This window comes from Uranotaenia lowii, chromosome 3 (genome assembly GCF_029784155.1).
Source record: "Uranotaenia lowii strain MFRU-FL chromosome 3, ASM2978415v1, whole genome shotgun sequence".
NCBI classification, from domain to species: Eukaryota; Metazoa; Arthropoda; class Insecta; order Diptera; family Culicidae; genus Uranotaenia; species Uranotaenia lowii.
In genome coordinates, this window is record NC_073693.1 from 30405963 (window position 1) to 30428284 (window position 22322).

Sequence of the window (22322 nt, forward strand, 5' to 3'; positions counted from 1 at the left end):
AGCAACAAAAATGCTATCACTTTAGGGTTGATACCTCATTTTGGTTGCAGTTTGCTATCGTTTCAGGCACTAAATGTATGTTGTTCTCAGATATGTTATGCCAAGTGACGATTATGTCGCATTACTTTACGTCATTGGTAGATTTTTTTTCGAAAAGTTAGGATATGCTACTAAATATCGATGCTGAAAATATCGAAATATTAAAAAAAATACAATTTAACAGATCATCACTTTGTCAATAACCGCTATTATACCATTAAGGAATTCGGGGCTCATTTGGGGTTTTCTTTACAAAAGGTAGAACCTAGTTTCATAAATATTTTATATTTTGTTATCTTCAAACCACCGGCAACTGTAACTGATAGGTGTTGATTGATGACCAACCTTCTTCCTACAAAATTTAACGAGCGGTCATGATAGATGCAATTCTCCTATCTCACTGAGCTATTCATAGCACAGATGCGTTCTACATTTCCATAACTAAATTTTCGGTTGATTGCAATCCCTCCACTGATCGAAATGATCGGTGGAAATATTCAAACGCATATAAAGCAGAAGCAACGCACGCTACCGAAGGTCTACCGGTTTTTTCTTTCGTTTTCTTTTGTTTGTCTCAACACCAAGCGGTATGCAAGTTGGTGACAAATGATTTGTCCAATATCACCTGGACACTATAAATGTCAATCTTGCATCAAATTTATGCTTGCGCATTATGCGTTCCGTTTAGTGACAAATGACTCATCATGAATAAAAGATCCGTTTTAACCCCGTGGTGTTTCTTTTGACTGACCGCCGAACCCACCCAAAGCCGGAAGGTCAGCCAGGGATGGATATTCTTCAAAGCAGAGGTCGATGCAGTGATGAAGCCAAACGCTACTGATCTATAAAATAGCGCTCCGCCTAATATGCTTTGCATATTGGCGGGGCTGTTTCAATGTTTAATGTTACATCAATAACAAAGAAAAGCTTTATACATTTACATCATAGAGTGTTTGGGTTTCAATCTAATTCTAATAATATTTGTGGTGGCAATCACAAATCAAAGCAGAATAGTTAAAGCAGCGGCAAAGTTGCTTTTTCTTTCATTCCTGAGTCGACCCTACACGGAAAGGCCCGCAGCCGAGACCACTCCCTGTTAACCTTCTACCTGACCCATCGGTTTGAGGTCGGGTGACACCTCGAAGTCGCACCCGGTGCTCATGACCACTTCCTCGACCGAAACGCCGTCAGCAATCTCAATCAGCGTCAGGCCCCGCTCCTTGTCCACATTGAAGACGGCCTTCTCGGTGATGATCATATCCACGCAGTTGCGACCCGTAACTGGAAGGCCACACTCGTTGAGAATTTTGTGCGACCCATCCTTGGCGGTGTGTTCCATCGTGACGATACACTTGGTTCCGGGAGCTGCCACCAGGTCCATCGCGCCTCCCATACCCTTTACCAGTTTACCCTGGGAAAATGTGAAGAAAATTAAAAGAAGTTATAGGTATCTTAAGTACTAAGATAGGTCAATACTAACGGGAATCATCCAGTTCGCCAGATCTCCAAACTTAGAAACTTGCATGGCTCCGAGCACGGTAATATCGATGTGTCCACCACGGATCATGGCGAAGCTGTCGTCGGAAGAGAAGTAGGAAGCACCTGGCACGACCGTAACACTTTCCTTGCCGGCATTGATCAGATCCGGATCGACTTCATGCTTCTCCGGGAACGGTCCCAATCCCAGAATGCCGTTCTCCGACTGAAGCAACACATTGATGTCCTTAATATAGTTCGAGGAAAGTACCGGAATGCCGATACCCAGATTGATGTGCATTCCGTCCTTATATTCGAGAGCAACTCGTCGGACGATTCGCTCCCGCTGCTTGGCGGCCGGAGTTGAGGCGACAACAGATCCAGCCTTCTTGGTGTCCCGAATTCGTAACCTTTCGATCGGTTTTTCGAAACTGGCACCCTTGATGATTCGGTGCACAAAAACGCTCGGCATATGGACGTGATCTGGATTGATCGAACCCACCGGGACGATTTCCTCAACCTCAACGATTGTGGTCTTGGCAGCTTTGCACATCGTTGGATTGAAATTGCGAGCGGATTTGTTGAAGATCAAATTACCTGCCTCATCGGCCACGTGCGCCTTGATCAGGGCAAAGTCTCCGGTGATGGCTTCTTCCATGATATACGGTTTACCGTTGAACATCTGCATCTGCCGAGGTTTGCTGGGAAGTTCAACGGATCCATCCTTTCCGTACTTGATAGGTGCTCCTCCCTCATGGACCAGCGTTCCGTAGGCAGTAGGGGTGAAGAAGGCAGGCACTCCAGCACCACCGGCGCGGATACGTTCGGCCAACGTTCCCTGGGGGGTCAGTTCCAGTTCCAACTCGCCGCTCAGGTACTGTCGTTCGAATTCGGCATTTTCGCCAACGTAAGAAGCGATCATACGTTTGATCATGCGCTTCTGCAGGAATAGGCCCAGGCCGAATGAGTCGATACCTGTGGGTCCAGGGAGTCACATTAATTGAAGTTTGCTCGAGAGATTTCGAAAAGAATACATTTAAAGCACATGTTGAATGATTACGGAGACTTCACAAAAGCAAAGAAAACGTGCAATAAAGGCGACCTTCACCGAAACCTTAACGCTTAAATGCCCAGTCTAAAAAAAAGTTGGTCCTAAAAATGTCAACCCCTGATCCGAATTTCACAAACTTCATTTTGTTGAATTAATTTTAACCGTTTTTTTAGGCCATGTAGGTACATTAGAAAATCACGTTAACATAAAAAATATCATTCAACAAAAAACCTCTACATTTAGATATCTGCTGAAATTTGACAAAAAAGTATTCTACATATCATAAGCACATTGTATGCATATATGACATCAAATTTTGAGACTTCAAGTAATTGAATGGTGTGGAGTTTGAGAAAATCGATTCAGTAGATCCTATAGATTAACGGACTTATTTTGGAGCAGGGGACCTATTTTGGACCTTGTCTAGCTCTCTTATAAAGAAACTTATAATGAAAAAAATAGTGCATTACATTAAATGCCCGGGCTTCAACAGTATTTGCTAAAGAATTTCATGATTATTTGTTTTATAAGAAAGCTAGACAAGGTGGTCCAAAATTGGTCCTCTGGTCCAGAACAAGTCCGTTACCCTAGTAGTCCTGTATAGAATTTTTGATTTTTATTTTAGGGCACAATTCGCGCCATCTGTAATGTATACTATGAATCACCCTTTTTCCAAATCAAGGCTATTTTAGATCAGGTTTTCTATTTCCTGAAACTTTACCTTTAAAATAATTCAAAATTTTTAATTTAGTCGAAGGTACAACGGATTTAGCCGAATGTCCTCCTTCGGCACAAAAACAACATATTTGACTTTCTTTCACTCAACCTAAGTTTTTGCGTAATGGCACGATTCCAGGTCCAACCGAAACAGAGTAATACCTTTGTTGAACCTATTGAAGTGCTATGCAGGGAAAACGGTTGAATTTTAATGTAGCCTTCTTTGTACATATATTTAACCATACATCGTGTCATTCGTAATGAAATATTGATTTATTTGCAGCTTCCACAGATCGTCAGCCTCTTCGAGTACTAGATATCATTTCTTGATTTTTTTCTCCTTGTTAAACTCCGGAAAATACTGGCGAGACCTGTCAACGAATAGTTTCAAGCTGGATTGGTGGACAGCTTTGCTACCTTCTATAAATGAAGTTAGGCCTTTTTGTAAGTCAGCTAGTCAGTGGTTTTGAAAGTGGTCTCTACCGCCCCCTTGGGGCGATTAGAGCTTCCAGGGGGGCGGTGAGTTCAATTTGAAATTTGGGGGGCGGTGAGATCGTAATTCACATTTTCACTGATCACGAAACAACGAAGATTTGAAATAACGAGTAATTGAGATGCAAAACAAATCAATTACTTTACAGGTTCAAGACTAAAATATCTATAATTTCACAAAGCTGCAAGCAAATTTTTGTTCCAGTATCTCAATAATTTTTTTCTGAAGATGTATTTAAAATATTTTTTTAATTTTTCACAGATCTTGTACGCGCTCTACATGTTTATCTTGTTTTGTAAGATTATTTTGGGTTATACTAAAAAGATTAAGTTTAGATCGCAATGCTTGATAATTTTAAAATGATGTATTGTCTCGAAATTTCTGCTAAACAGAAAAACCGTTGAAAAAATCTATGTTAAAAAACGTCATCCGTGATAGATTTTTTGGAAAGAAAATTTGAATAGCAAGGTCCAGCCTATGTCTGTGTGACTTGGCTTTCGAATTACTTCTCAGGCTTCCACGGCCGATGGTTCGTCGAGAGAAGGCATCCAACCTTCAGGGACCTACAATGGTTGGCAATCCACTCCGCTTGCAATAGTCTCTTCAAATTAACCCCAGATGCATTCCCTCTGAAATATAAGATTATCTAATGCAATGAAACACATCTTACCTGTCGGCAACTTATGGGATTCGAACCCAAAAGTTTTTCTTGCCGGTACCGGGAATCGAGCCCAGCACGCCTGGGTTACCAGACTCGCGCCAGCCTATCCACTAGACCACATCAGCGCTCAACATTACTCGAACTAAGATATCAAGAAATAATACTATTTTTACGTTATTTCAAAATCTTAACAGTAATAAGTGTTTATTCAATAATGCAAATAATATTGAATATAGAATTATCAAAATTTTGGATATCCATATGATTTTATATCAAAAACTAATGAAGAAACAAAACAGTTTAAAGAATTGTCCAGAAAACTTTACATAGAATTTAGTGTTTACTGGAGATTTGAAGCAATATGAGGCCCTTGGATCCAAAAGTGTATAAGTGAATTAAAGCTTATTTCGAGAAAACATGCTTTTGAGTTGTTATGTTTGGTCATTTTTCACATGTTTAAGAAAATTTACATTTTCTTTCGAACGAAATAGTATGTAAATAAAATTCAAAACATCTGAAAAATCATGAAATATATCTAATCAGGTTATCATTTTTTTTAAATTTTCTAAAAATTTGCACAGGGGAGCACTGAGCTCCCCTTTTTCAAAAAAGGGCGGTGGGTAAAAAAAGTTTGAAAACCACTGAGCTAGATGAACCAGTCAGAAAAATTACCTTTTTTGGCTGGTAAACGGTGGATAATGTGCGAGACCCCATATCACCTCTTATTCACAACTCCTATCTCTACCTCCCCGCGGTGCCGCCTGGGGTGCGAGTAACCTAAGCGGAGATCGGGTACCCAACCCCGGTGGATGCTTTGGTCGCATGCAGACTGAGAAGGTGGCCGCACGCGTCTGTTCTCCAGGTCAGGAGCGGCTCAAACAGCGTCTGTCTTGCAGCAAGCGGCTGAATTTATGAAATGCCGCTCCCGCCAACTAAGTCCAAGATGGCAGCCCCATCGCGGGATAGGGACTTTAGGCTAACAACCTACTGTTCCCGATTTGAAATTGTTGCGGAATCCGAAAGAAATGACCGACCTGAAACTTTGGCGACGACTTTTAGCATGAAAACACGGACACGAATTGGAACTTGGAACGTTTTAACCCTTGCCCAACAAGGCAAACTGGCACAACTTGCTAGAGAGGCTAGCCGCCTCAAGCTTGAAATTCTGGGACTGAGCGAAGTCCGTTGGCCTAACACTGGAGAACACAAGACACAGTCCGGGCAAGTCCTGCTTTACTCTGGCATACGAGGAGAACATGCTACTCGGGAACGAGGAGTTGGTTTTCTGTTAAGCCCGCAGGCCTACGCGGCCCTCATTAGATGGGAACCGATAAACGGAAGAAAAATCGTAGCCAGATTTAGAACGCGGGTTAGAAACCTTGCAATGGTCCAGTGTTATGCGCCAACTGACGTTGCCGATTTGCAGGAGAAAGAGCAGTTTTACAGTCAACTGAACAGCGTGGTAGAGAAAATTCCGAAGGGTGACATTCAAATCCACTTAGGCGACTTCAACGCAAAGATTGGCTCCGACAATCAAGACCTTGAGCGCATCATGGGGCGCCATGGCCTAGGACAGATGAGCGAAAACGGAGAGCTGTTTGTAGAATTTTGTGGCAACAACAACATGGTGATCGGTGGATCGCTCTTCCCCCATCGACCAGCACATAAGGTCACTTGGGTATCCCGAGATGGCCGAACAGAAAATCAAATTGACCACATCTGCATCAGCCGAAAATGGAGAAGGAGCCTTCTTGATGTCCGCAACAAGCGAAGCGCAGACATTGCATCTGACCATCACCTCGTCCTTGGCGAGATACGACTGAGAGTTGCGCGTGTCTAACGGCGCGAGGAGAAAGTCGAGTGTCGATACGACGTCCGCCGGTTGGAGAATCCAGAGGTGAAAAGGGCATACGTTGAACAGCTAGAATCCCGAGCCTCGCAGCTGCCGACAGACGGAACAGTCGAAGAACAGTGGTGTGGAATCAAGAATACCTTTATCACGACGAGTCATTGTACTCTCGGTAAAGTTTGTGGAAGAAGAAGTGAATGGATGTCGGATGAAACTTGGAGGATGGTCGATGATCGGAGAAAGGCGAAAGCCGGAATTGAGCAGGCATGTACCGGGTCAGCCAAAGCAGCCGCCCGCTTACGATATGCGGAGCTGGAAAAGGCAGTTAAACGAGCTTGTAGACGAGACAAGAGAGCCTGGATAAACTCCCTAGCCGAAGAGGGGGAAAGAGCCGCCGCCAATGGAGATATCCGATTACTTTATGGCATTTCTCGCCGCCTCAGTGGTGCAAGGACTAATGTAGGAATGCCGCTGAAAAACCGAGCAGGTCAGTTATTGACCGATCGAACAGATCAGCTCAAACGATGGACTGAGCACTTCGAACAACTCTTCCGAGTCACGAATAGCGATGGCCAACAGAACCCGCAGCTTGAAGCGCCAACAGTAAGTCGCATAAATGGCGTCAACTCGGAAGCGCCCTCGCTGGATGAAATAGAAGCGGCAATCAAAAACATGAAATCCAACGATTGCATCCCTGCTGAAATGCTGAAAGCCGACCCTGCCCTGTCAGCACAAATGTTGCACCGTCTTTTCGCTGACATCTGGGATACTGCAACATTCCCGGCCGACTGGATGCAGGGTATCCTCGTAAAGGTCCCGAAGAAAGGAGACCTGACAGAGTGCGGTAGCTGGCGAGGCATAACGTTGATCTGTACAACCCTCAAAGTACTCTGAAAAGTGATCCTGAACAGGATCCAGGAGAAAATCGACGCTACACTCCGACGGCAACAAGCTGGATTCCGATCCGGACGATCGTGTGTGGACCACATCACAACGCTACGAATCATACTGGAACAAATCAACGAATTCCAGGACTCTCTTCTGCTGGTTTTCGTTGATTTCGAAAAAGCATTCGACCGACTAAACCATGAAAACATCTGGGCGGCTCTAAGTCGACGAGGGGTCCCAGAGAAACTGGTCCATCTCATCGAAGCACAATACGAGGCATTTTCGTGCAAGGTCTTGCACGACGGTGTCTTGTCCGAACCAATCCCGGTAACTGCTGAAGTGAGACAAGGATGTATCTTATCACCGCTACTTTTCCTCATCGTAATGGATGAGATTCTGACTGGATCGATTGACTGTGCACCGAACCGAGGATTGCCGTGGAATCCTTCAACAATGGAGCATCTGAACGACCTTGACTTGGCTGACGATATTGTTTTGCTCGCCCAAACGCAACCGGATATGCAGAGCAAACTCGACGACCTCACCGAAAGTTCCAAGGCAACAGGTCTCAAAGTCAATGTCGGAAAGACTAAGTCGATGGATATCAACACAGGAAATCCCTCCAGTTTCATGGTAGCTGGGCAACAAGTTGAGAAAGTGGAGTGCTTCCAGTATCTTGGTAGCCAGATAATGGGCCTTATTCTGCGAGGCGAATGAAGTGACTCGGAGTCACATTAGTCGTAGTCACGTGACTCTAGTCGGGGTATTCCGAGAGGCGACTCACTCACGGTGACTAGTTCATTGCCTCGGTGACTTGATGTTCATTTTGACGTTCCAGAGGCAATGAACCAGTTTCATCGGGTTCACCATGCGAACTGTCAAACATGTAAGGAACATTCAAAGCAGGTAGTGTGATATTCAATTTCTTGGATGACGTCACATTCATGAAGAATTTAAAAATAATGCATTCAATTTTTATGTAACCAAACCCGATGTAGGATTTCAAATAAATTTCAATCTTCTTCTAACATGCTGTAAATTCCTAAGCAAAATTAAAATTGTCTTTCGTTCCAGTTCTGGTTGAGAATTGGAATTTGTATTTTTGTACACATAAAAAGGTTAAATAGCTATAGAGAATTTCAAATAAAAAGATCAAATACAGTTTTACATTTAATACTGATTTGAAATTGAAATAAATATTTTTCAGATTCAGATTTCAAAATTCATATTGTTTATTAATATTCAGAATCAAAAGTTCAGACCAAGATCAAAGTCTTTCGGACTTTTGAATTTGAAGATAACAATTATTTTTCAAGATGAGTTTTTAAGATAAGTTTAATATTGAAGATTATTTTTTTAAAGTACTATAAAACAAACATATATAGCATTTTCAGTATTGCTTTTCTTAAATATGATGTTTCAAATATCAAAAAGGCATCTTAACCTTTATTGTTATCAAACATTTGAAAATTGTGTTATTTTACAAACTTTGCTTTTTATATATTTAACGAATCCCAAAATTGTTCAAAAATTATGCATGAAAACACTTTGACAGTTGCTGTTTGAAGTTAAATTTGAGAAAATTTATATTCAAAATTGCTCTTTTTTTTAATTAGAAATAGTTTTATTGAGTCTAATTACTCGTAAAGTTTTGTTGTGCCGAGTATTCACTTCACTTGTGTTGTGTTAGTAAGAAAGGATTAAATTTTGTTTGACTTGAGCAAAGGGATGAGGATTTCGTAGGATCGCTCTCGAGAACAGATTTCCCTTTCGGGTCGGTGGTGGCTTCCTGTATAGCGAATTGCTCATTTTGTGAATTATAGATACACTCCGAGTGACAAAAGAAGGAACTCAAAATTCTTTCTACCTAATCAATAGTCACTTAAATGTTCGTTGTTTGCGTGTGACTGAAATCAATAAACTTCCCTTAAAACCATAAAACAAAACACGTTGGATGATAATTTTATTTTCTTTTTATTAAAAGTTTTTAAATAACAGTGATATAATAACTCGCTTAACTTTTAGAACTACTTATACATAGCCCAAAAACAAAATGTTATACCTGAGAAATCATGTTCACCTTATGGATTGACCGTTCGTCGGAATTCATCAGAAATAAATTTGGTCCAATGAGCGTACATACTCAGGTGACCCAAAACAAATCTAATTGACCAACAACTTTGTACAATAAGTTTAAAATTTTAAAGAAAAATAGGTTTCGCTCAGTGCGGTAAATCATTTTTGGGTATTCCGCCTAACTTCAGCTGTAGAATATTTTGTCTTTATCAACGAAAAATCTACATTTCACTTCGTTTTGGTGAATGCCAAAATTGCAAGGAAATTTGTTCATCACCTGCCTTTGCACAGCGTTGGCTTTTGCTGCAGAATTCATTCACGATGAACAGATTGAACCTCGCGAACTGTCAAAAACTGAAACCGAAACAAAAAGTTCGCGGCCGAAAAATATTGATTGCCTTCAGCGCACATCGAAAGTTATCGGTTCCTGGAAGTTCAATCCGGATATCTGAAGTCGTTGGCGACTGTCCTCCGCAACAAATAATTATTCAGCAAAGAATAAAAATGACACAGATGGCTTTTAAACTGTGTGACCAGGTGCTGAACGGCCTTGGACTGCTGACGTACTTATTCCGAAAAGCGCTTAGCCCGTAAGTAAAACTTTACTTTCAATACAATTAAATTTGAAAATAAAAATCATCTTTTATTTACAGAACTGCCTCCTACTTTCACTTCCCTTTCAAACCGTTGAGTGGAAAAGATCATCAATCAGGCGAAAAAGCGGCCTAAAATATTGAAAGTCCCAACGAAATACAAGTTTTTTTCCGTTCCCAAGATAACGAAAAGCCGACCCATGATTGACAGAATTCTAGGCAATTAACAGCAACTACGGAATATTTGAAAAAACTCTGCTTAATTATATCAAGAACGAAAAGTGTTGTATTCTCTTGCAAAGAAAATAAACGAAAATCATTAGAAAACTTTTGGTTTTTTTGATGACATGATTCTGAATGAAACTAAAGATTTATCAAGAACTAATCAAGATTCCCAGAGTCAGTTCCAGATTTTAAAGCTCCAATTTTAACTCAAGAGCTCAGGTTCAAATTCTCAAGAATATTATCCAGTTTCAAATACAATACTGGAGATTACAGTTACAAATAAGATGTTGATCTAGAATTTGAATGTGAAATTTAATTTGTGTTTTGTAACTCATCCATATTCTTAGAATTTTACTCAAAATTCTCCATAACATTTTAATACCTGATTTCAATTTTTGTTAAAATTTCAATTTGAAAGTTTAGAATATTTTTTTCAATTTTTTTAAGCCTTAGACTAAAGTAACAATATTTTTTTTTCAAAAACTTGATTTGAGTTCTTAAAATTAGATATATGGATGATGCAATTAAACAATAAAGAATTAAAATCTTTAGTTTATCAACCTGGTCAATGAAAAAAACATATAAGAATGTTTGAAGCTACCCTATTACACATATTTGAAGAAATTTTGGACTGTTATGTTTAACTTTTCAGATTTTTTTCTTCAAGTCACTTACTGAATAGGTAACGACTCCAAAAGTCACTTGCCACCGACTCGAGTCACGCCATTCGCCTCTGAGAATACGGTGACAGTTAAAGAAAGTTCATTCAAGTCACCTAAAGTTCATTGAAGTCACGGCATTCGCCTGCTAGAATACGGTGACTCTGAAAAACCAAGTCACTTCACGTCACTCGCCTCGCAGAATAAGCCCCAATGCCTGATGGTGGTACCAGGAAAGACATCGAAACCCGGATCAGAAAGGCCCGTTTTGCATTTGCGAGTTTCTGAAACATCTGGCGGTCACGCCAGATCTCTCTACGAATGAAAATCCGAATCTTCAACTCAAACGTCAAATCCGTATTGCTGTACGGGTGCGAAACTTGGTGCACATATGCGGTGACGACGCGAAGACGCGCTTGGTAGCCTGGCAACTGGATCTCGAATGAGGAACTACATCGCCGGTGTCATCAAAGGTCGTCGCCGGTGTCAAATTCGAGATTCGGGAACGTAAGTGGAGATGGATCGGGCACACACTACGAAAAGACGAAAACGAGATTTGCAGAGGCGCTTGAATGGAATCCAGAAGGACATCGAACAAGAGGCAGACCCAGAAACTCGTAGCGGCGAAGCCTAGCTGCTGAAATCCGAACTGTCGACGAGAATCTTGACTGTGGCCAGGTGAAGACGCTGGCTCCGGATCGTCAACAGTGGAGGTCTTTTACCACGGCCTTATGCACCGGAAGATCGACGCGGGATCATTAAGTAAAGTTTTTTTTAAATTTGATCGTACTTCAGGATGAAATTCTATAATGTCGCTTTTGTCAGGAAAGTAGTGTGTTTTGTGAAGATAAATAACTTTGTTCAAGTAATTAAAGCCTTAAAATGCTTAACATTTTTTTTTATCTCACTATCGGTCCCTCGACTTTAAATTTTATATCGAAATACGCGCCTTGTAAAACTGAACAATGTGCTAAAGACCCCAAAGCGTATTTTCCATTTTTGGGCGCTATAAATTTAGTTCCGCTAGATTGATGTTCTGCAATGTAACATCTTAGTAACCAAAAATGTGAAATGATCACTTCATATAGGTATGTACATGAATTAGGCGAGAGGTTCCTTGAAAAAGGTCCGCCGACCTAGACAACGAAGACAGCTATAGCACATGAACCTGAAAGGGGCCCGTACCTATCTTTTAATCAGTTCGAATCTCTGTCCTATCTTAATCGCTACGCGTACCCCTAAATCCCAAATTACTTTAGAGTCAAACGTTCTCACAATCAGCTGATAGAAACTGTCAGCTTCGGACCAACGATGGATTAAACGATATACCAGTACAAATGAAATGCAAAACTCAAACGCGTGTGCTCTGTTATCAAGCGTCGCTGATAACGGGAACGAGTCGGATGCACTTGGGGAAACTCTGTGTAATTAGCACGTAACGTATAATAATTCACCCTGGCAATAGACTAGCCGAAATTTGCGATTTCGTGCTGCCTTACATAATGACGTGATGAGCTATCTGCTGATGCTGCGGCAAGAATTTGTGAAAGCGAAAGTAAATACAAAGTTAAGACATCGCGCTCCCTTCTTTTCCAGTGATCCCAGTCAAAACAAACGTGATACTTCGTTTACATAAAAAATATATTTCTATGTATTTTTCAAACGAATGGTCTTATCTGATAACCATTTTTCAGCAACTAACGCACAATTTAATCTAATTGTAACAGCTAGCGAACACGATTTTTCGAATGTTTTGACCTAGATTATTGAAGGTCAAAGATCTGAATGATGTTTTCAAGGATCCAAAATGTATTATGAGTCCTTTTTATCTCATCCGAGTGAGTAATATTAAATCTACCTTTTTTGAACATCACCTGATTACTTTATATTGAAGGACAACCACGAAAAAAGTAGAATATTTCATCGGTAATAAATAACAGCTAGAAGCGATTATTACACATCAGTTCTTTTGCAAGCTTGTTCAAATTGTCTGTTGACCTGCGTCTGGTATGGTCATTATTTGAGAGTCAAGTTTATTCAAATTTCTGGCTCGAACCAGTTTTTCGGGATCAGACGACCGGCCAGCCACGAATCCGCAACAATTTTATTTGGGTAGAAACAACAAAAAAAAAGACGCTGTTATCATTTTACAGCACAGACGGTATCAATTTTGAAACCTGAAGAAGGTGGAACCACCATACAGCTCTAGCGTTTTTTCGTGGAGAAGGACACACACAAATTTGACTTTCGAATTTTCTTTTTTTTATTTCCATTTTTTGTAACGATGTGATGTATAGGTAACAGAAGCTGCAGCAGCAGCAACAGTAGAGACGTTTTGCAGTATTTATGAATATCAAATATTGGGGTTATCGCGATAGTATTAAATTTCGAGGGGCTCCTAAAAACAAAAGGCCAACCTTTTAAAATATTCACTTTTTCCACCTACCAACAGGCATGTTATGACCGTTTTTACGACGGTCTGAGCTTGTTTAAAATATCTCAAATTGCATAATTGTAGCCAATGCAATACATATCAGATGCGGATGAGATGATAGATGGTTTGGTTCTTAAATCATATATATTCGGGGGGGCAGCCAAATTCCTCATGTAGAATTTCAAAAACCGACCCAAAATACTCCCAACTTTTTTATATAAAATCAAATCTAGTCAACCAAAAAACTTGCAACATTCTAGTGAATCTTGGCTGTCAGGTTAAATCGATAAAAAATACAAGTGGAAGTGGAACATTTATTCGATGATGCTTGCTACTAAACTCTTTACAGCGATTTCTTCAGCGAGGCTAAGATTTTGACAACTGATCTACTTCACTGCCACCAATTACTCATAAGAGCCAGAATTGTAATAGAAAAAAATCCAAAAGATATTTTTCCGAGTTTTTCATGGAAAATTTATTCATTTATTTATTTATTTCTGAAGTCATTGACTATTGTCATACAGACTGATTGTTTAAGATTATCTTATAATGAAACTAGCTGATCCCGTACGAACTTCGTTTCGCTAAAAATGTAAAATGTGATCAGATTAGATATTATTGTTTTCATCCAATCTAAATATTCCTAATATTGAAGAAAAATACCTTCGCTTTGAGATAATCCTCATTGATAAGGTAAGCACCAAAATTCATAAACTCATAACAGTTTCTTTTAGAATCCCGTTATTCAATAAGCACGATGACCCGTTTAATTTTCATGACAATTTAAAAAAACGGCGGATGGCTCAAAAGAATTTTACCTTTTCGTTGTACAATAATCATATTTCAACACATAACATCATACTGATTTCATCACTACATCCCTGTGCATAACTTTTCCAATCGATTCTATGTCAACTCTTACACAAAACTTGATACCCAAAAACGATTGCTCGTCTATTTGTGTCTATCTTCATTGAAATGCATTTCAACATAAATATTAAAAAAAAAACAGAGAAAAGTAAATATGGACGACCCCTTTCGCCGACCGGTGACTCCAAATTTCATACCCGAAATGAATTGCTTGTCTCTCAAAACCCTTATGTACATAGTTTCATCTCAACCCGATGCATAATAACGACAATATCGCGAAAACAATGAACAATCAATATGGACGACCCTTTTCCAATCTTAATCTCAAATTAAATGTATGAAATCAATTTCTCACCCCTTGAAACTTCCATGCACAAATTTCATTTCCATCTGGTACATAATAACGACAATATCACTTAAACAGAGAAAAGACCCCTTTGGCCGACCCCTGATCTAAAATTTGAAAACCTGACATCAATTTCTTATTCCCTAAAACCTCATTTTCATCTCAATCCCATGTTTAATAAGGCCAAAAACACTGAACTGTTAATATAGACGCCCTTTTTGCTGACCCCTTATACAAAATTTGACACTTGAAATCGATTGTTCATTCCTGAAAACTTCCATGTGCCAATTTCCGTCTCATTCCGATGTATAATGACGTCAATATAACTAAAACAGTATTTATGTAGTATGCACGAGCCCTTAAACCAGCCCCTTACACACAATTTGATACCTGAAATCGATAGCCCGTCTTTCAAAACGCCCGTGTACCAATTTTCAACTCAATCCTATGCATAATGACGTAAATATGGCATAAACAGTATGTGTGTTGTATGGACGACCCCTTTTGCCGACCCTCGACCCGTAATTCAATACCTGAAATCGATTTCCCATCTCTCAAAACCCCCATGTGCAAATTTTCATCACGATCCGACGAAAAATAACGTGAAAAACGCGAAAACAATATTTGTCTTGTATGGACGACCTTGTATGGGTCAACCAAAATTCTGAAAACATTTTTCATCATTCCTAGTCCTAATGAGCATCCATGCCAAATTTCAGCTCTCTAGTTCTTAAAACGGCTTAGCCTATAGAGGACAAACAAACAAACAAACCCACAGAAATTGCTTTTTAAATACATAGCAATTAAGTTAGGTGAAGTCACGGATTGCACATTGTAGAGGATATTAAGATACAATGACATGAACGAAATCTAATCTATGCTCTATGATAAAAAAAAACTGAAATTTCCATATGATTCAGAGAAATCGAACAGTATAATCTGTCATCAAATAATTTATGACTCGGTAAAGGGGATCCAAAAATTGATCTGTTCAAATCTAGCCATACAAAGCAAACACCATTCGGATTATTTAGCCCAATTTAGTTTTTAATTATAAAGAGTACAGGCGAAGGGTAATGTAGAGGATATTAAGATACAATGACATGAACGAAATAATTGTGATTCTTAATCATAGTTAAAAAAGGTTAAAGATATAAGACTCTTGTGCAGACCTATTTTAGTTCACGATAAGTTTACGCTTTTGAAAGAAAGAGAGGGAAAAATTCTCTCTTTCATTGGATCGAGAAACAAACGATCAGCAAATTGAACGTCATTCTGGTAACGTCTTTTGAATCGAACGGATGACAGAGTAGAGTTTTAGTTTTGGTGGAAAGTATAAATGGAATTCACTACACACATTTAAACTTACATTTAGTAACATGATAGTCAAACAAGTGCGAAACAGCATTGAAAACTTCACAACATCGAAAGAGGGGGTGATTCGCTCTAAAGACTATCCTGCTTTTTGGCAGTCAAAACATGGTTTGATTACGCAGTCGGCGTACTGGAACATATAAGTTAATTCTCTGAAGCATCGTAGACGAGGGTGCGCTGTAGAAAAGTTCTTCTTTGGCTCAAAGACGTCATTGATAGCAGGGCACACCTCACAGAATAGGGTAGTAACCGTACGGGATCTTGCCATGGCAATCGACGCAGTGCGTAGCGGACTGGTACCGCATATTCCAGAACACTGCGTACCAATGAGCAGAAAACTGTTTTCAGAGCATATGGGTCCTCAAAGCTGATTGTATTCTAACGGACGCAGGAAGCCGAGCAAAGCAAAGCTTTGGCTGCGGTGGTCGCGGTGTATTGAACAAATGAGAGCTTTTGGTCAAACGTTATTCCGAGGTTTTTAATAAAGGTTACTCTTTCGAGAGAGGTGCCAGTATAACCATAGTCGTAGACAACAGAGGCTCAGGTTCTAAAAAAGCTTATACACTTATATTTTTCGGGGTTAACTTTCATACCAAGTAATCCGCACCATACTTCTAATCGGTAGATGTCCTCCTGAAGCGCAACACAATCCAATATTGAATCAATGCTCCAGTAGATTTTAAGATCATCTGCGGACAGCAGTTTCGGCGACTGAAGGAGTGTTACCAGGTCGTTAATAAAAATCACGAATATAAGCGGTCCAAGATGACTACCCTACGGAACGCCAGACGGCATGTCGCACATATGTAGCAGTGATTTCCACTAATGTTTATAAAGCCTTGACGATTCAGAAGTTACGACTACAGCAATTTAGTTGCCCACTCGTGAAATCCATATCGATCAAGTTTTCCTCTTACGATTCTGTGAGATATATCGAATGCTCTTGCAGTTTTTACCTGTTGCAGAATGTGTGCAGAATGTGTGACAAGCGAAGCAGCTATTTTTAGAACAAGTGATGACACAGATCCTTTCGAGGGATTCTTGTTCAGTAAAAACGGGTTGCGGTAGACTGATTTCATAGCTAGTGCATTTGGGCACATTGGTACAATCAGGAGTGACTAAGCTATACACGCTGCTTAAAACAGTCGGGAAAAAAGTCGGCTAACTCTCCCTTAAAGCGTCACAGACGATGGGATACAGTTTGTAAGGCGGTGGCTATTGATGTACTATTTCCAGAATGTCGAAGGATCTTGTTCCACGTTGCGTTCGATATTGAAAAAATATATTGGTTGGAAACACCGTTGCGAAGAGTCGAATATTCAATTTCTAGCCTTGAGACCATTGACTTGTTCGGTTTCGAAAGTAGCGTGGGAGGGGGAGTGGGATAAGAAGCCCGGAGCGCCTTTAAAATCCAGCAAGACGAATATTTTTTCGAAAATCCTCTAAGTCTATAATTTATTCGAACCGGCATCTTACACAGGCCTATACCTAAAGGACCACTCAGTGTAAAATATCTTGTAGGAAAAACTCACAGCTTCAAGATGAGGTACTGAAGACCCAAAATAGGCACTGACATAGGTCTGGAACGACATTGACAACGAGCATCGCTGGAGGCATTCGCAACTTACTGAAGGAATGTATTGAGGTCGGGGAAGGCAAGGCAAGTTCAAGTCAATCTAAAAAAAAATATGATTTGTTATGTTGTTCCATAGAATGTCACTAGTTCTTCAGGTGGTTCGATTTTATAATTTAGTGAGCAGGATAACGCTTTTGGAGTCAACCTTTTTTTAAAAACGGGAACTTTATTGTCACCCTGTTGTAGGTGCATCCAAATCGAGTGGCTTCTTTCGTAAAAGTTAATAAAAACTATAAAATGACAGGAAATCAGAATGAAAAGAACAGGAAAGAAAAACAGAAACTGGATCAATCCGAAATTGAGCTCAATGTATTCATATTTTACTCATGAATTATGTTACCTACTTGATTCAATCTAGAAAAAAGGAGCCTGAGAAAAATGTATAAAACATAGTTTTCTGATGTACACTAATGCGCAACATACGGTTTGAAAAATTTTGACGGGACAATAGAAAGTCACTATGGGCCGAAAAGTTCTACCGTGTGAGAAAAAAGCCATGAAGCAAAGAAGTTGTTTTCGATTTCAAACTTAAAAGCTGACTTTAACACATCTGCATGTTTACTAGATTTGGAAACTGACCCGCTAGCTATACCTACATTTTTCCCACTTTTTTCCTGAAAATTATACGACTTTTTCAATACGTGACTTTTTCTCCTACGGTATTCGTGACACACAAAAAAAACCAAATTGCCCAGTTTCCTTTAAATAATTTTCACAAATTTGAATAGTTTTTGGAAGGTGTAGCTAAGCACATCGGGTCACCTAGTTAATTATAGTTTCAACACAACGCGAACACCACAATGAAAGGCGAAGCAATGCAAACGTGATAACAATGATTAGCGAATAGAAATAAAAATTTGATAGCTTTTTGTTTGATCCAATAGCCGATTCGTCGATGCCAATTGTTTCAACGCAAATCAACGTACCACCACCTGTAAAAATCGTATTTAACTAAATTAAACCTTATTTAAATTTGACCCTAGCTTCCGAAGTTAGGGGGCGTTCGATTTTGGTGAATATGGTGTTACACATTTTGGTACCCAGCTAATTTGGCAAACACTAACCCAAACAATTTTAGTAGATTAGTACATCTATATTCTTTCTTTCATATTGAAATTTTAAAACCTGAATTTTGTTTAGAATAAACGTAGTTTTTGAGTATAGCCGAAATATGCGGGGGAAAATGTTGAACTAAAACCAGCTACGTATTAGAAGTTTAATAAAAAATAAATAAAATGGGCTCAGCTAATAATAGTGTATTAGCTGTAAGAAATTTGATACAGTTCTTTAAATGAAACAGGAAATTATAAAATTCTCAAGTCCAAAACAAAATCGAATGTGAGATTAAATTCAAATAAGTTAAATAGATTTTGTTAATCAAGCCGAAAGGTCAATTATTAGCCAAGCCAAAAGATAATAATCTGCGAGTCATTATTAAACGGGATCGCAAAACTTACCGGCATTGTTGGACACCACGGTCAGATCCTTCAGGCCCTTCTTGACGCAGGCGTTGATCAGATTTTCCGGCACACCGCACAGCCCGAATCCACCGACCAGCAGCTTGGATCCGTCGGGAATGTCGGCGATCGCCTCCTCCGGCGAGCAGTAGATCTTGGACCGTTTTTTGGTCGAGTAACGGCAGGAGATGATCTGTAATCATTGTAAAAATTGTAATTTTTTTCTCGTTTTTTAAATATGTATCTTTTTTAAGAAGGTATAATAGTCCTAATAATGAGAAAAAAAGCTGTCTCAATAAGCAAATTTCCATATTACTAAATAACCTAGCAAAGGAATTTATTCAAATTCATGGCCAGCTTCATCACCGCAGTTTAATGCCCATCGGTTGTCAAGTGACAACAACTGCAGCAGTAGGACTGCCTCCACATTTTGCCCGTACCAATTGATTAGGCTTGCTCGCATGCTGATTTAATTCAATCCGTAGTAAGTAAGCGACTGTTTTTGTTTACGTCGTTAAATCCACGGCCATGTATTTGTGTGACCGAATGTGTGGGGGCTTGGCACGGCCAGCGGGCAGATGTTCAAACAAGTTTACTTGAGCGCTGTTACAATTTCGCCACTCACATGGTAGGTATTAAGGGATTCATCTTCGATGTTTAAGAGAACTTTTTTTAGGATAAGTACCTACGTTAGTTCCTCGTAGACGAAGCTGTACAGTTAGTAATTTGTAACAGGATAAACGGCATGTTTCCAGTTATTTGATGAATTTTGAAATATTCGTTAAGTTTTAAATTAACAAAAAATAATAAGTCAATAACAAGAATTTTCAAAAATTTAGCTTATAAATTTCGCAACTTCGACCTGGCGGTTTAAAACTAAAGTTTGCAAGAAATAAAAAACAGATAAGCTAAACTTAAATCCTTTCGAAAAAAAAGGTCTCGTAAGTAACCGCACCCAAAACTGGAAGTATCCAGAGGGTTCCCATCTAAAACAAATGCCAAACGCCCTCGGCAAATGTGTATTAGGAAGTTGAAGGCCAGTGCACCATCTCAAATTTCACAAACACACCGGCACTGTTATAGGTGATGATAAGATCAGGGTTTAACGATGTTTATTTTGTAAAAACCCTTTCCACAAAAACAGGACAAAACTAAGAAATTTGACTGACAACTGCAGTAAGATTCGTTCAATATTTTACCTATTTACCTAACGGTAAGTGGTGTGAAATTCACGTCATCGTTCTGAACTGTATTATTGGACTAACATCTATTTCAAACATACTCGCCGCCAGTAGTGGAAACGTAAAAATAAATCAAACAAACCGGCTAAATAAACCTGGCTGGTCGATGGTAACAGGCCATTTTACACACCCGCATGAATTTTAGCGTGAAGGTAGGTGTGTGTGGTAGAAGCCAGTCACACGTTAGCATTTCGTAAAACTGCGTTCAACGTTCACACTTGACCTTGCCGAAAAATATTTCGGAGATAGCCTGCGTCACGAGTGGTGATGGCTCTGGTAATTGGTATGATTTTTACGAAATTTTTTATCAAAATTGAAATTATTAAAAAAAAAGGTTTTTTTTTAAATAAAAAAGCCAACGAAAATCCTAAACGCATTCTCTGCCACAGACTGTAGTCCAAACAAAACAAAATTTCCTGCTCCCAAATCTGGTTTTCGTTTGAAAAAAAAAGGAATAAATTAACGCCTGGTTAGCGATTGCTGCTCGAAGAGAATGGTAAAAGTTGCCAACGTCATAATAAGGCAACAATCGATTCAAATAACCAAGTGAAGTTGGTATTAGCATAAGCCATTTCAAGTCGTATGCGAGCGCCGAATTATATTCCACCGAAAAAAAAATCCTGTTGCGTAAAAAAAGCTCCAATTGAAACGCACGCAAATTGTCGTTTACGAGACTTCTCGCTAAATTGAATCTGGTGTAGTTTAAGTTCCTACATAAATAATTCAATCAACTCAATTATGCTCAACAATAAACTAACATCATTCGATGTGATAGTTTTTAACATTGTACTCTAGCTATCTGATACCAGCCCCGAAAAAAAATGGTCCCACTTGGTTACGTCAGGACCCTCGCTGATTTTCCCCCTCATTACTCACCTTACTGATTTCAAAGGTTCTCTGGTTAATCCGGAAGGCCGTGGAAACCTTACTGGCACACAGGGAAAGACTCATCCTGATGGCTCCTTTTCCCCTACACAAGCTGGGATCCCAAAAAACTAGACAGTCACAAATACCGGAAGCAGCAACACACTACGTTTTACCACGCGCGTACAGAGCTAATGCGTTCTGCGCAACCGAAACACCGACTGACTACTAACCGAATGTGTCGGCTGATTTACTGGTACCTTTACGGGAATGATGATGTTGGGTGATCCAAGTCAGAACGAAAATATTACCAGCCAGCCACGTAATGTGTGTTAGCAGCTAGGTTCCTGTGGGAAATGTGTGAGTAACAAACAAACGTTAGGGGCTTCTTGCTTGGGTTTGGTCGCCACCCATGTGGGGGAACGTGGATGGAGCTGCTAGGCGAGGAGATAAGCGTGCGCAAAGCAGAAAAACTCACCTACACACGGTCGAAGAATCACGACACGACGGCTCGTTTGTGTTTATCCCCTAATTCTCACGTGCGTCGTTGGTCGTTTCGGCTGAGATTGGACCTGAAAGAGAGAACAGAAATAAGACAAAAATTTAATAGTTACCTACTGCAAGTCGTTTGTAGGGCTAGAAACTAACTACAAATTCAATAAAATTTGAAATACCTATTGTAAATCCTATCAAAAAACTTGATTTGGCGCTAGTAACTCGATGAGATCACCCAAAACAAACCGAAAACAGATGCTGGGGCAGCGTCGTGTTTTTTTTCCTTTGACATTCGAGGGAAGCGTTGCCAGAATAATTAACATGTTGAAATGTATAAAGATTATAAGTTAGCGAATCAATTAGACTGATTCAAAAGTTAACCACTAGCTCAAAATTGTGAGAGCGAATTAAAACTATTTTACAGAACACTGAAAGCTTGATCTTTAACTAAACTTTACCTCTTCTCGAACTTGATAAATAAAGGCAGTTGAATTCTGAAGTCAAAAGAACAAGACGTGTTTCACTACTATCCGCTACTCCGTGAGCCCGAATAAGGTCTAGAGCACATTGTCCAGGGTTAGGGACATAACACACTGGCGACGAGGATATAAGCGGTTCGGAACACAGGAAAATGCCGAATAGCTCGGAAAACGATGGTAGAAGTGAAGTTAAGCCAACGTTGGTTTCCGAGACTCGAGTGAAGGGAAAATTTCCGGTTTTTGTCCCAGGACTGAACGTCAACTCATATTTGCAAACTGTGGAAATATATTTTGCCCTCAACAAAACTCCGGACGATGAAAAAGCCCTTGAATTCATTACCAGTATCGGTCAAGAAACGGCAGATAGAATTATTGGTAGTTTCAAGCCAGCTAGAATCG

General features: G+C 39.7%; 1 protein-coding gene across 1 annotated transcript; it reads right to left on the reverse strand.

Moving 5' to 3' along the window:
* Positions 1–874: 874 nt before the first annotated feature.
* On the reverse strand, positions 875–21749 carry LOC129754698 (succinyl-CoA:3-ketoacid coenzyme A transferase 1, mitochondrial). The gene is made up of 6 exons (XM_055750903.1): positions 21624–21749; positions 21428–21521; positions 20962–21296; positions 18845–19037; positions 1520–2490; positions 875–1450 (listed from the first exon to the last, which is right to left on the reverse strand). The coding sequence occupies exons 3-6, from the start codon at positions 21034–21036 to the stop codon at positions 1136–1138; spliced, it is 1554 nt and encodes a 517-aa protein (XP_055606878.1). The 5' UTR covers positions 21037–21296; positions 21428–21521; positions 21624–21749; the 3' UTR covers positions 875–1135.
* Between the last annotated feature and the right edge of the window lie 573 nt (positions 21750–22322).